Genomic DNA, 15282 nt, shown 5'->3' with positions numbered 1-15282 from the left:
AAAGATCTTCCCAGTATAAACAGGGAGAAGTCAGAGGAGAGTCTATCATCTGGATCTGACATCTGTTATATTAGATATTGTGTTTTGATAAACACAAAAGCACCTCCTCAAGGAGGGAATACCGTGGCACTCCTCTAAAATGAACCATCTGAATTGTGGGTTAAAGCTCCTTCCCTAGACAGGAAGGTCTTTTTAGCCTCCCTCGCACCTTCCCTTAACACAATACAGTGGAGATAAGGAGCAGATGGGCAACGTATTGCTGAAACATATAGAGTGTATTTCTAGTGGCACCCTGCCCCACCAGCATATTTATGGAAATGAAAATACTGGTCCTCTGGAGGGCTGCAGCAGTTGGGGAGCCTATAAACTCTTTTTCATGGCTCTGTGTGTTCTCCTTGAGCAGACCAATGTTTCTATCTGAACTGAGGGTTAGGAGCTAGGGTGGGTGCCCTGGTTGGGGGGCACAAGCCACTCGAGGACAGTGATGAGGACAGTGGTGGGGGTGGCCCGGGGTTGAGGCAGAGCCAGGTTGTCTGGAGTGTAACCGAAGCTTATTGTCTAGGACTGGGGACCATCCAAGAAAGCTGGGCCCACCAGCTTCTGAGCAGGACGAGATTGGGCCTTGGAGCACCCTGTCGGCTTCTCTGTCTTACTTCTCCCCACAGGGCTCTTGGCTGGAGCCAGGCTCTTTGCAACATTTTCTTTTCTGGTTTTGGCCACCTTCACAGTGGCAGAGAACATGGAGTCCTTGTGCCCTTTGCCTTTTGTCTTGGGGTTAATACGCTCCAGAAAACATTTAATTTTATTTCTGAAGCTAGACTCTGTAAGGCTGGGCTTCTTTTGAGTATGGGCTGGCATCACCAGCCCATGTAAAACTTGGCGTTGCAAAGTTTGGCCCTGCAAAGGCTTAGCCTGAGTTGGTTGGCTCAGGAAAGGCTGACCCTGTGAAGCCTGGGGCACCACAGTCTGGGCATTCTCAGGAATTGTCGCTGGTTCAAGGATGACAGTTAGCTTGGTTTGACTGTCTTGCAGGTCCTTCTCAGACTCTTTCTCCCCAGGGACTCGTGGAGGTAGCTGTGGGAGCTTAAGCTGAGGGTGATGCTGGGGGCTGTGTTGACAGGGATCAGCAAGATGAAAGCTACGGCTCCATCGCCAGGACCCTCGGGGTGTCTTGTTTGGAAGCATCCCTGCTGGCCTCTGGTCTTCAGCAGGGCGTCTCTCTTCTCTGGTTGAGGAGCGCCCAAACCCTGCATCCCCTTCTCTGTGGTCCCTGGCTGCTTTGGTTTCCTCTGGGTCCTCTCTGTTTCCTGCTAGCATGGGGACATGGGCTGGGTCCTTGCTCTTGCTAGGGCTTTGAGGCTCAGGGCCACAGGGTTCCTCCAGGCTGGGGTTGTTCACACTGGCCTCTACCTGAACACAAAGCATGTGGGCCTCTGTCATGTCCCCACTGGGTTGTGAGATCTTGGAGACCGAGTGGGCAGAACCCTGGGGTACTGCTTTGGAATTGGATTGCTTTTGGTTCTGCTGCACTGCCTTCAAGTCATTGGCCAGCTGTTCTTTAAGGTGAACCCCTTCTGGATTAGGGGCAGGAAGAGTGTCTGGTGGGATGGGCAGTTCCTGGAGCAATGTCTCCCCTTGGTGGTTTAGACTTTCAAGAGACTTCTGTGTGGATATGTTCTCTGGTGCTGCAGCAGTTTGTTCCCTGGACTTCCTTGCCCTAATGGGAATTCCCCATTGTATCTCTAGGACCTTTTTTCTCAGGTGGAAGTTTAGTTTGGTCAAGATATGTGTCTGGAGTGAGTGGGGGCTAGTAGGACGCGTCTGGCTTTCTAGAGGCAGCGTCTCCATTGTCCCTTTTACTGGCACTGCAGGCTGGAACTCTTTTGCAACGTCTGTACAACTCTCATTGTTGCCTTGAGGGCATGGCCCAAGACTTATACACTGTTCTTCAAATGAAACCATCTGAATCAGAGGCTCTGCTGGGATTTCCACGGGACTAGGCACCATCTCTGTGATGACAGATTGGCTAGTGACTGCTGGGGCCAGGGCCCTGGGGAGCGCCACATAATACAGAGCAGGCAGCCCTGACAGGAAGGCCAGATGCTTGTGCCGTAAAGTTGTCTCCAGTTTCTCAATGGCTTCCACAGACAAGACTCGGAGCAGCTTAGGGTGTTCAGTGACGGTACCTGGTAAAGCCTGTTGCTGCTGATCAAGGGCCGTTGGCATCCAGGGCATAACTTTGTGATGCAGGTCTGGGTCACTTGCTGTCTGCGGTACCAGGAACTGGCTTTCTGGAATGCAGGGAACAGGAGCCACTGCCAGGACCCCAGAAATTCTGCAGTCCCAGGACCTATGTACACAGGCAGGGATCTTGCTCTGGTGGATCTGTCCACATTTGGAGTCGATGTGGCTCTGCAGTATTGCCTTGACCTGAGTTAACAAGTGTGGCCTGGGGATGGACACTGGGGCCACAATGGGTGACAGCACATCACAAGCCCCGTTGGCCTCTAGGGCTACAGGCTGGGGGATGCTCACGTTGGCTAGGGCTGTGCTGCTGCAGGACACAGTCTGCTGGTCAGTGGAGGTAAGGAGCAACTGGATGGACTGCTGGATCTTCTGAGGCAGGCCCCAGCGACGGTGAATCAACTGTTTCTGGATGTGGAATTCCAGCAGCTTCCGGGCATGCTCCGGGAAGAAGAGTAGTTCCCTGGTGAGCACTGAGATGGACTTCCCTGTCTGGGAAGCTGTCGTGGTCTCAGGAGACTGAGCTTTGCCACAGGGCTCATGCTGCATGAGGCACTGGGTGTGCTGAGACCTCTGGAGGGCAGCTGGCCAGCCCCACTGAAGCTGGAGTTGCCTCTGTAGCAGGTGCCACTCCAAGGCTTCATACTCAGCCAGAGTCAGAAATGGGACATTGATCTGAGCTCGTTGATGGTCAGATGGAGACACCCAATTTGGGGAAAGTGGGGAAGAGGGTGGGGCTGACTGGGGTGAAGTTTTAGGGAGCAGTTGGGGGAAGGAGAGCTCATTGAAGAGAAAAGGATCCTTCAAGGGGGGCTTGGGCACATTTTCAATCTTGGGGAGGCCTTGAGATCCCATGAAAGTGGGAACCAGGGACTCACTGTGCAGAGAAGGGAGCCCACAGAATAGCTGGCTGTATTTCTGCTGGAGATCACTCCCTGAGTCATTATCTTGTCCCCCAGACTGTGGATGGGGGCCACTTAGGGCTTGAAGGGCTGGAGAGGGCAAGGCTAGAGCCATAGGGTTTGGACTTTGCTGACAGTGGTGTCTTTGTTCTGGGTTCATATTGGACCATTCAGAAACCCAGAAAGTCTGGATGGGCTGGCCAGCCACACATGAACACCAGGTCTGGAGGGAAATGGTCTCAGATCTGTGAAGAGAGACCTGAGAAGTATTATTCAGGTTGAAAGAAACTGGCTGGTCATTTCCAGGTTGGTAATACAATGATGGGTTTGGCATAAGCTGCCTCAGGGACTCCTCCACACGTCTTGGGAGCCCCCACCTCTGGAAATGCATCCATTTTTTAACATGTACCTCAAGAAGCCTCAGCACTTCGGGACTGAGAAATGGCAGGTGGGCAGGGAGGACCATATGCAAGGCCATCGGATGCATCCGGTTCAGGGTTTCTGGGTTCAGGGACAGCAAGGAGACCTGGAAATTCAAGTGATGCTGGCCTTGGTTTCCCTGGACAGAGCTGGGGTTGCTCTGCTCATCTCCTCCTGGTTCAGTGGAGCCCTTGGCTTCTCAAGCCTTGAAGAAGCTATGGTGTTTGGGCCCCGGAGCACATCTGGCACTTGAAATTCCTGCCCTAGCTGGAGGTGATCAGCCCAGTAATCTTGTATGCCATCTGCATACGTTGACTGGGCAGCTGACTGGGTTAAAGATTTCTGATCTGTTAATTGTGACAGTGTTGGGTTTATAGATGCCAGTGAAAGCTCTCTGATGTTTCTGGAATGGAGCTCTATACTCTGCTCAAAGGATACACTAGACAGAGACAAGGTCTCTAGGCAAGAGGAGACCTGTGATGGACTCCTCGACAAAGTTGGGGAGATCTAGTCATTCTCGTCCGCCAGCAATTGCTGAATCTCCAGAGCCATAGCATTGCAAATTTGGCAACAGGGATCTGTACATAGGATTCGCCGCACACTTCCCTCTGGGGGAAGCCAGCCCTGGCTGGAAAGAGAAACATGGCAAACATTAATGATGGAGTAGCATCTACCTTCTTGGAAGAGTGTGGGCTAGGGTTGGCATTGCCCTTCCCTAGTCCTGCAAGTCTAGAAGCCTACACCCCCTTCATGTCTACTCCTCTACTTTTCTTCTTAAGAAAATGGCATTTGGTAAGGTATAGTGGGCTGGGGGTTAGGACTTGTTGGACAAGGCCTCAGACAACCCACAGAAGGGCATGGCCCTCAGAGAAGACTGGGAGCTGAGTTCTGTGTTGGCCTTGTTGAGAAGCTGAACTAGGAGAAAGGAACCAAGCATGTGGAAGAGTCAGTTGGTTAGCTGATGGGGCATAACCAGGAATATCACAAGGTAGAACTGTCTTGCAGTCTCATTTGAGGCTAAGAAACCCGAAGTCTAGTTTTCAGTACATCCAAACTGTGGAAAATGAGGTTTATGTGGTACTTATGCATTCTGGGGGCTATGAGATATCACTGATGATGTACCCAACATCTCCTGGGAATCAGTCCTTTTCTCTAGAAATCTTAAGAGGATAAGATGATAGGCTCCTGTCTTAGGGCTGTGCCAGGAATTGGACTCCTTGAATACAGAACTAAAGGAAGTATTATCAGCAGGGTTCATCTTGGTCAGCTGAGTCTGCCCATGTAAGGATGTAGCTGTAAAGAGAATGTGACATGGGTGACTTTCTCATGCAAAATCCATTCTCTTGACTGGATAACATATCTCAGAGCTGAGTAGAACCCCATATAATGTCGTTTATGAATAATGTACTAGTAAAATCCTGAATTTCAGAACTACTGTGACCCTGCCCCAAATCAGTATTGGGTGACTCTTTCCTCCTGAGATGATTATGCCTTTGCAACCCTCTCAACTAGTGAACCAGCCTCCACTGTGTATGTCTCCCTCCCAGCCATTTTCCATCTCCTCAGTCCTGCCCCAGGCTAAATGAAAAAATCACCACAGGCCAGGCTGGTGTTTAGAGACTGCAAACAGCAATAGATCACCTTTTCATGACAGAGAGCAGCTCTTGTGGCTCCTCATCTTCTTCCCGAGAAAGTCTCCTCGCTGAGGAATCAGAAGACAGTGTTATAGTAGACAGTGGCATGGTAGAGTTTTCAGAGTATCTAGAGGAGGTTGGAGGCCTTTGACTCTCAGCAAGAAGACACTGAGAACCCTAATTATAAATGCTTTAAGGCCTTTCTGTGCACAGTGTAATGAATCATGACTTGTTCTCCTGTGCCCATTCTTATTTGACCTTAACAACCATACTGTGAGTGAGAGGATCATCAGATGCCCATGTTATGGCAAACAAGACTGAGAGATGAAGTGACTTCCACAGGTTTTAAAACTAGCAAATGACACAGCTAAGGACATCTGCACTATTTCCTCAATTCTTTATTCCCATGGGAATAATGTAGAGAATTTTGGAACGTTTCCAAGGTAAGATTTCCCACCCATGGAAGTTTCAGTCTGGGGAACTGGAGTCTTCAGTGGCAGAGCACCTGGCTCTTGGCTCCAGGGGTCATAGAGGGACAGGATTCATGGGAAACACCCACAGTGGAAGGGAATCAGAGGAGAGATTGGGACTTCACCTGTTGATGCTGCATCTCTAGCTCTTTGCCTGACTTTTTGGTGACGCTTAAAAGACAAAAACATTAGAATGTGAAGCTGGGACACCATTTTTTTTCTCATGTCCAAAATGAGACTTACATTTATTTTCCACTCCCTTTCTATATATCTATCTGTATTTTATACGCTTTCCTGGATTTTCTTTGCCTATTCCACCTTTTTACTCCATTTTCCTTCTCTGCTTATTTCGGATTCACTTGGAGCCTTTTCCAAATTCTATACCTCCCATCTGATTCCCAGATAAGTCCTGCTGGATGCTGAGGATGAAGCAAGAGAAAGGATAGTACAGATCAAAGAGTATGTGGTTCTAATACCCAAAGACTTCAGTTTATAAACACCTTAAAGGGCCACCAACCAAAAAAATCCCCCATATTGTGAGGTCTTCTGAGATCCAGTGAGATAGATCCCATATCATCTAGGTCTCTATTCAAGTCAAATGGAAAGCTTCTTGGCTTTTCAATTAGAGTATGGTTCAGGGAAGACCTGGTAAGGAATTACTTTTAGGCTCTGAGAAGGAAAAGACTATATAAAAGTAACTAAAGGTATGGCATAAAAATTGGGGGAGAGGGGAAGTGGGGTCAATAAGGAAGGACTCTGGAGCTTAAAAGCATATTATCTGAGGCTTAATTAGTTCAGTTGGAATCATAGTGTTGCCCTACCCAGCAGCAGCTCCTTTCAACTTCCAAGTTCAATTCATGGTGGCTCCTTTTCACTTGCCAGATAATTACAATAACGATGAAGATGGAGCCATAGGTGTATAAGGGATATCCAACATCCCACAGAACAAAAGTAGGGCTCAACATGGTCTAAACCTCATTAGCATGAGATCAGCCATCCCTCTATCTTGGCATTCAGGGTTCTGGTGCCTAATGACTCCCAGTGCTAGGCCTTGTCATATCCACCTCACAGAGGACGGAACTAGGCCACCAGACTGCATCACAAAGCCCTCCTGTTTCATAAGGTGCATGTAGTAGGGAAGCTCATGTGGTGATTCAGTCTGTAGATGAGGGTGTTTTGAGCCTGGGACTGAAGGTGCCACAAGCAGTGTCTATTTCCTAGTCTGTCTTCACTTTCCACTCCCTATACCAGCCTGATGTCTCGGCTCTCTCCTTCACAACTGTATGGTCACCTGTCCTCAGAAAACTGAGTGCTTTGGCACAGGGGGCACCTTATGAGAAGGGGTGGTTAGGCTGGAGGAACCTCCACTAACTCTCCCACTTGTTTTGGAAATATACCTGAGAAGCACACAAGAATTTAGGGAGGGCAGAGTCTGGTTATGGCTTGGAAATGGAGATCTTTGATGTTTCAGGCAATGGGTGATTGGTAACAGAGGTGCGGGAAGGGGATTATGGCTGATGTGGTAGGGTGATAGGGAGAGGCCAAGGTGGCCGTATCTATCCAGTCTGTGTGGCCTCAAGCTTGCAGATGGGTGGGGAGAGATTGTAAATGCTGCAATCTTTTTGAGGCACATTAATGTGGCTGACTTCTGGAATACTGTCCAAATCATGGTTTTCTAGAGCTGTGTCTGTCCTTGTTATAGCATTCTGCCTGTTCAGGGAGATGAATGCCTGTAGAGATGGATTAGTAGCCATTTCTGGCTTTGGGTCGCAAACTGGTTGCTGCTTGTGGTTGGATCTATTCATCTCTGGATGTATTCTGTTTGCCTGTAGGATTTTTATTTGTTTGCTTGAGTTGGATTCTGGAAACTTTTAAAGCAGAGCAGCTGTTTTCCACTTTTGCCTCAGGACTCATCACTCCTGTACTCTGCCCATTAATTTATACATTTATATTACCTGCTTAACCTCCATGAATATTGCAATACTTCCCTAACAGCCAATGATTTCTGAATATGCTTAGAAGGTGTTGCCCTGGTGAGAATGGTTATAGCCAAAAGCGGAGAAAAAAATTCTTGGGCTCGAAATCTTTGAACATTCATCCAGCATCCCATCCTTTACCTCACTGGCATGGTAAGTATATTCAGTATGCTCATCCCTAAGCTGGGTGATGTCAAGGGTACAAGGACTTTGAGTCATGTTGGCTTCCTCCTCTCAAGACACTTAAAAATCGTTTCGAAGACAAGACAAATTTACGTGAATCAAGAGCCAATGACTTATTTCAAATAATTTGATGTATTATTGAGGTTCAGGTCTCAACCTTTCAAGAGAGAGAATGCATGGAGGGGATCAGTTTGGTCAGAGAGGGTTCCTGGGGAGATTAATTTTGGAGTTTTGTCTAAAAGTGCAGGTTATAGGGAAAAGGACTGTTCCAGGTGGGAGAGAAAATTCCTAACAAACGCAGAACCCCAAGGAATGTGCCACAGAGTTCATTTGATACTAAAAAATGCAGTCTATCTTTAGCAGAGGTGCAGATGAATGGATTGGAGAGCAATTGTGGGAAAGATTGGAGGAGCAGGGGTGAGGCCCTCCTTGATGGAGGGCCTTTGCATTTATTTTATTTTAATCACTTAGATTAATTGATTTTTTAAAGTAAGCATACATATAAATGGTATAAACTTCAAAAGGTAGAAGAAGGTATAACATACTGTCTCCTCATCCTTGTCTCTCATCTCTCATTTTTATTCCCTCAGTCAATCACTTCTATCAGGTTCTTGTGTATCTTTCCAGACTAGTCTAGCATAAATTTAAAAAATGAATTTTAATGTTTTATTCACAAAGGGAAAGATAGTATAGATACTTTTCTCTCTTATTTCCCTCCTTCTCCTCCTCCTCCTTCTTCTTCTCCTTCTCCTCCTTCTTCTTCTTCTTCTTCTCCTCCTCCTCCTTCTTCTTCCCCTCCCTCCCTTCCTTCCTTCCTTCCTCCTCCTCCTCCTTTTCCTCCTCCTCTCCTTCCTCCTTCTTCTTCTTTCTTCTTTCTTCTTCTTCTTCTTCTGACAAGGTCACCCAGGCTGGAGTGCAGTGACACAATCATAGCTCACTGCAGCCTCTAACTCCTGGGTTCAAGGGTTCCTCTTGCCTCAGCCTCCCAAGTCCCACCTGAGCCCCCCCAGATGCTAGGATTATTTCATTTAATAAAATAAATATATCTTGAGCATATCATTTGCTTAAATGTCTTTAATATTTTCCTTGATATGGCTGAAACACAGTTCATCTTCCATGCCATATACTTGAATATTTCGTATAATTTTGCTCTAAAAATGCTGATGCAAACCTTATATAATATAAATCTTTGCATAAATATATAGGTATATATGTAGGAAAAATTCCTCCTAGTGAAATTGCTGGGTCAAAGGGTGTGTGCATTTTCAATGTTTATATTGCCTAATTGCCCTCCAATTGTAGAAATTCACACTTCTTTTTTATTTTTTATTTTTTATTTTTTGAGACAGAGTCTCGCTCTGTCCCCCAGGCTGGAGTGCAGTGGCGTGATCTTGGCTCACTGCAAGCTCCGCCTCCCGGGTTCATGCCATTCTCCTGCCTCAGCCTCCCGAGTAGCTGGGACTACAGGCGCCCGCCACCACACCCGGCTAATTTTTTGTATTTTTAGTAGAGACGGGATTTCACCGTGTTAGCCAGGATGGTCTCGATCTCCTGACCTTGTGATCCTCCCGTCTCGGCCTCCCAAAGTGCTGGGATTGCAGGCGTGAGCCACCGCGCCCAGCCAGAAATTCACACTTCTAAAAAATGTTTTAGGAGTGCCTCTTTTCCATATTGAATACATCAGTTGTTTCCACCTTTTTGCTGTCGTGAATAATGTTCAAGTGAATGTTGGTTTACAAGTATCTGTTCAAATCCTTGTTTTCAGTCCTTTTGAGTATATACCACAGTTTCATTTTTGTTGCTTAAATTTTTCATTTGTCTAGAGTTTAGTAATTAAAAACACTTTTCTGAGGTATGATTAATGTACAATAAGCTACACATATTTAAAGTGAACAATTTAGGCTGGGCACAGTGGCTCACACCTATAATCCCAGCACTTTGGGAGGCCAAGGCAGGCAGATTACCTGAAGTCAGGAGTTTAAGACCAGCCTGTCAAACATGGTGAAACCCTGTCTCTACTAAAAATACAAAAATTAGCCAGGAGTGGTGGCAGCCACCTGTAATCCCAGCTACTCCAGAGGCTGAGGCAGGAAAATCGCTTGAACCAGTTGGCGGAGGTTGCAGTGAGCCGAGATTGCACCACTGCTCTCCAACCTGGGCAACAAGAGTGAGACTCCGTCTCAAAAAACAAACAAAGAGTGAACAATGTGATAAATTTTCACATTTGTATATACTTGTGAAACCATTATCACAGTCAAGATTAACACATCCTCAAAACTTTATTTATGCCCCTTTGTAATCGTTTTTCCCTATCCCTTTCATTTCCTCTCTCTTCCAAACCATTGATCTATTTTCCATCACTGTAGTTTAGTTTGCATTTTTCTAGAGTTTATATAAACGTAATCATGCAGTACGTATACATTTATGTCTGGCTTCTTGCACTCAGCCCAATTATTTGAATATATTCATGTTGTTTTGTATATTATTAGTTCATTCCTTTTTATTGCAGAGTAGATTCCATTGTATGCATATATAACAATTTGTTTAACCATTCGGTAGTTGATAGACATTTGAGTTATTACCAGTTTGGGGCTACTAGAAATAATGCTGCTATGAACATTCATGTACCAGTCTTTATAAGGACATGTATTCCCATTTTTCTTGGGTAAATACCCAGGAGTAGAATGACTGAATCATATGATAGTTGTATGCTAGGATTTGAATGTATGTGTCCCTCCAAATTTCATAGATTGAAACCTAATTACCAAGGTGATGGTATTAGAAGTTGGAGCTTTTGGGGAGGTGATTAGGGCATAAAAGCTCTGCCCTCATGAATGGGATTAATGACTTTATAAATAAGATGTGAAGGAGCTGTTTGCCCCTCCCACCATATGAAGACACAGCATTTGTCCCCTCTGGAGGATGCAGCAACCAGGTTCCATCTTGGAAGCAGAGACTGGGCCTTCATCAGACACAGGACCTGCCAGCACCTCGATCTTGTACATCCAGCCTCAAGAACTGTGAGAGATAAATTTCTGTTCTTTATAAGTTGCCCAATCTGTGGTATTTGTTATAGCAGCATGAATGATTAAAACTGTGTGTGTTTAATTTTTTTTAATTTCCAAACTGTTTTCCAAGATGGTTGTACTATTTCCATTCCTGCCAGCAGTGTATGAGAGTTTGTTTTCCTATATCTTTGTCAACCCTTGGTACAATCCTTTTTAATTTTAGCCATTCTAATATGTGTGTAATGGTATCACTTTGGGGTTTTAATCTGTGTTTCTCTAATTAATAATGATGTTGAGCATTTTTTCATGCACTCTGTGTCATCCATTTTTATGGTGAAGCTTTGTACAAACATTTTTCCTATTGTGTTAATTTTTAGAAACCAATTGAAAAGCAATTACCAAAAAGTGGTAAAGGACCCATTACTTGTCTAGAAATCCATAAATGTTGGATTGTTGCCATCCTTATTAGTAAACTGATTCCAAAAGAATGAGACTAATTTTCTGATGGCTTTTAGGAGTCTGGCACCACATTATGAGCTCTAAAATATTAATGTAAAAATATTAGATTGCCAAACAACTTTGAACCTTATGGTTTGTTGCATGAAAACATTATTAATGTGGCTTATAAAATACTACTGTATGAACAATGCAAATCTTTTGGAAAGTGTGTATCTCACAAAAATAAAAATTATAACAAGTTAAAAAAATATCAAGTGACCATATATGTATAGACCTAGTTCTGAATGCTATTCTGTTCCATTGATCTATTTGTCTTTGTTAATGTCAGTGACATTATCTTGATTACTGTAGTTTTATACTAAGTCTTGAAGTCAGGTGGAATAAGTAATCTTTTTCAGAGCTATTTTGGCTATTATAGGTCATTAATTTTAGAATACGTTTTTCAATTTCTGTAGTGGGATTTTAATTGGGATTGTGTTGAATGTTGTTTTATTTGTCTATTGCTGCATAACAAATTACCACAAAATTTAGTGATTCAAAATAACATACATTTATTATTTCACCATGCTTGGCTAATTTTTTTTATTTAATTTTTTAATTTTCATTTTTTTAGAGACAGTATCTCACTACATTTCCCAGGCTGGTCTTTAACTCTTGGCCTCAAACAATCCTCCTGCCTCAGCCTCTGAAAATGTTGGGATTACAGGTGTGAACCACCATGTCAGACCAGTATCCGTTCTTAAATATTTGGTAGAATTCAGTAGTGAAGCTATCAGGTCCTGTACTTTTCTTTTTGATGGGAGACTTTTTATTACTGTTTCAATCTCCATATTTATTGTTGATCTGTTCAGATTTTCTATTTCTTCATGATTCCTTCTTGGTAGATTGTATGTTCTAGGACTTTATCTATTTCTTCTAGGTTATTTAATTTGTTTGTGAATAATTGTTCCTGGTAGGCTCTTATGATCATTTATATTTCTGTGGTATCAATTGTAATGTCTCCGCTTTCATTCTGAGTTTATTTGAGTCTTCTCTCTTTTTTTCTTAATGTAACTAAAGATTTGTCAATTTTGTTTCTTTTCAAATAACCAACTCTTCCTTTTGTTCATATTTTTTGTTGTTTTTCTAGTGTCTATTTTATTTATTTAACTTCTAATCTTTATTATTTCTTTCCTTTCACTAACTTTGGGCTTAGTTTGTTCTTCTTTTTCTAGTTCCTTGAGGTGTAACATTAGGTTGCTTGAGATCTTTCTTCTTTTTTGATGTAGGCATTTATTGCTATAAACTTCCCTCTTAGAATTGTTTTTCCTGCATTTCGTAAGTTTTGATATTGTGTTTCCTCTTTCATTTGCCTCAAGATATTTTCTAATTTCCCTTGTGATTTATTTGATCCATTGGTTATTCAGGAGCATGTTGTTTAATTTCCAGGTATTTGTGAATTTTTCCCAAATTCTTCCTGTTAACAAGTTCTAGTTTTATACCATTGAGGTTGGAAAAGATACTTGACATTATTTCAGTCTTCTTAAATTTGTTATTTCACTCTTCTTAAATTTGTTATTTCACTCTTCTTAAATTTGTTATTTCACTCTTCTTAAATTTGTTATTTCACTCTTCTTAAATTTGTTATTTGTGGCCTAACATATTATCTATATTGAATAATGTTCCACGTGTGCTTGAGAGAAATGTGCATTCAGCTGCTGTTGAATGAAATGTTCTGTAAATGTCTGTTAGGTCCATTTGGTCCAAAGCATAGTTTAAGTCCAGTGTTTCCTTATTGATTTTCTGTCTGGATGATCTTCCCAACTGCTGAAAGTGGGGTATGAAGTCCCCTACTGTTATTTTACTAGTCTTATTTTTCCCTTTAGACCTATTGATATTTGCTTTATATATTTAGGTGCTCCAATATTGGGTGCATATATGCTATATTTACAATTATTATATCCTCTTGATGAATTGACCTCTCCATCATTATATAATGACCTTCTTTGTCTTATTTTACAGTTCTTGACTTAAAGTCTATTTTATCTGAGTATAGCTACCCTTCCTCTCTTTTTGTTCTCATTTGTATGAAATCTCTTTCCATCCTTTCACTTTCAATTTCTATGTATCCGTAAAGGAAAAGTGATTCTCTTGCAGGCAGCATACAGTTGGGTCTTGTTTTTTTACTCCACTCTGCCACTTTATGTCTTTTCATTGGAGAATTTAATCCATTTACATTCAAGGTAATTATTGATAGGTAAGGACTTACTACTACCATTTTGCTAATTGTTTTCTAGTTGTTTTATAGACCCTTTATTCCTTTTTCCCTCTCTTGTTGTCATCTGTTGAGGTTAGATGATTTTCTCTAGTGGTATGCTTTAATTCCTTACTTTTTATCTTTTGTGTATCTAGTCTAGATTTTTTGCTTTGTGGTTACCATGAGGCTTACAAGAATATGTTATGATTACAACAGGTTACTTTAGCTGATAACAAGTTAACTTTTTTTAAAATTTTATTTTATTTTATTATTATTATACTTTAAGTTTTAGGGTACATGTGCACAATGTGCAGGTTAGTTACGTATGTATACATGTGCCATGCTGGTGTGCTGCACCCATTAACTCCTCATTTAGCATTAGGTATATCTCCTAAAGCTATCCCTCCCCCCTCCCCCCACCCCACAACAGTCCCCAGAGTGTGATGTTCCCCTTCCTGTGTCCATGTGTTCTCATTGTTCAATTCCCACCTATGAGTGAGAATATGCGGTGTTTGGTTTTTTGTTCTTGCGATAGTTTACTGAGAATGATGATTTCCAGTTTCATCCATGTCCCTGCAAAGGACATGAACTCATCGTTTTTTATGGCTGCATAGTATTCCATGGTGTATATGTGCCACATTTTCTTAATCCAGTCTATCATTGTTGGACATATGGGTTGGTTCCAAGTCTTTGCTATTGTGAATAGTGCCACAATAAACATACATGTGCATGTGTCTTTATAGCAGCATGATTTATAGTCCTTTGGGTATATACCCAGTAATGGGATGGCTGGGTCAAATGGTATTTCTAGTTCTAGATCCCTGAGGAATCGCCACACTGACTTCCACACTGGTTGAACTAGTTTACCGTCCCACCAACAGTGTAAAAGTGTTCCTATTTCTCCACATCCTCTCCAGCACCTGTTGTTTCCTGACTTTTTAATGATTGCCATTCTAACTGGCATGAGATGGTATCTCATTGTGGTTTTGATTTGCATTTCTCTGATGGCCAGTGATGGTGAGCATTTTTTCATGTGTTTTTTGGCTGCATAAATGTCTTCTTTTGAGAAGTGTCTGTTCATGTCCTTTGCCCACTTTTTGATGGGGTTGTTTGTTTTTTTCTTGTAAATTTGTTTTGAGTTCATTGTAGATGCTGGATATTAGCCCTTTGTCAGATGAGTAGGTTGCAAAAATTTTCTCCCATTTTGTAGGTTGTCTGTTCACTCTGATGGTAGTTTCTTTTGCTGTGCAGAAGCTCTTTAGTTTAATTAGATCCCATTTGTCAATTTTGGCTTTTGTTGCCTTTGCTTTTGATGTTTTAGAGATGAAGTCCTTGCCCATGCCTATGTCCTGAATGGTAATGCCCAGGTTTTCTTCTAGGGTTTTTATGGTTTTAGGTCTAACATGTAAATCTTTAATCCATCTTGAATTAATTTTTGTATAAGGTGTAAGGAAGGGATCCAGTTTCAGCTTTCTACATATGGCTAGCCAGTTTTCCCAGCACCACTTATTAAATAGGGAATCCTTTCCCCATTTCTTGTTTTTCTCAGGTTTGTCAAAGATCAGATAGTTGTAGATATGTGGCATTATTTCTGAGGGCTCTGTTCTGTTCCATTGATCTATATCTCTGTTTTGGTACTAGTACCATGCTGTTTTGCTTACTGTAGCCTTGTAGTATAGTTTGAAGTCAGGTAGCATGATGCCTCCAGCTTTGTTCTTTTGGCTTAGGATTGACTTGGCGATGTGGGCTC

General features: G+C 42.8%; 1 protein-coding gene across 1 annotated transcript; it reads right to left on the bottom strand.

Annotated features, from left to right (window-relative positions):
• Positions 1-436: 436 nt before the first annotated feature.
• Positions 437-6736, bottom strand: SPATA31F1 (SPATA31 subfamily F member 1). Its single transcript, XM_014346133.4, is given in 6 exon segments — positions 437-564; positions 567-3731; positions 3734-4194; positions 5208-5268; positions 5796-5841; positions 6492-6736. Coding segments are annotated over 6 exon segments (4005 nt in total). The 5' UTR covers positions 6636-6736.
• Between the last annotated feature and the right edge of the window lie 8546 nt (positions 6737-15282).

The sequence above is a fragment of the Pan paniscus genome, chromosome 11 (assembly GCF_029289425.2).
Source record: "Pan paniscus chromosome 11, NHGRI_mPanPan1-v2.0_pri, whole genome shotgun sequence".
NCBI lineage: Eukaryota > Metazoa > Chordata > Mammalia > Primates > Hominidae > Pan > Pan paniscus.
Note: the sequence above shows the minus strand (reverse complement) of the source record. Positions and strands in the feature narration are given on the sequence as shown.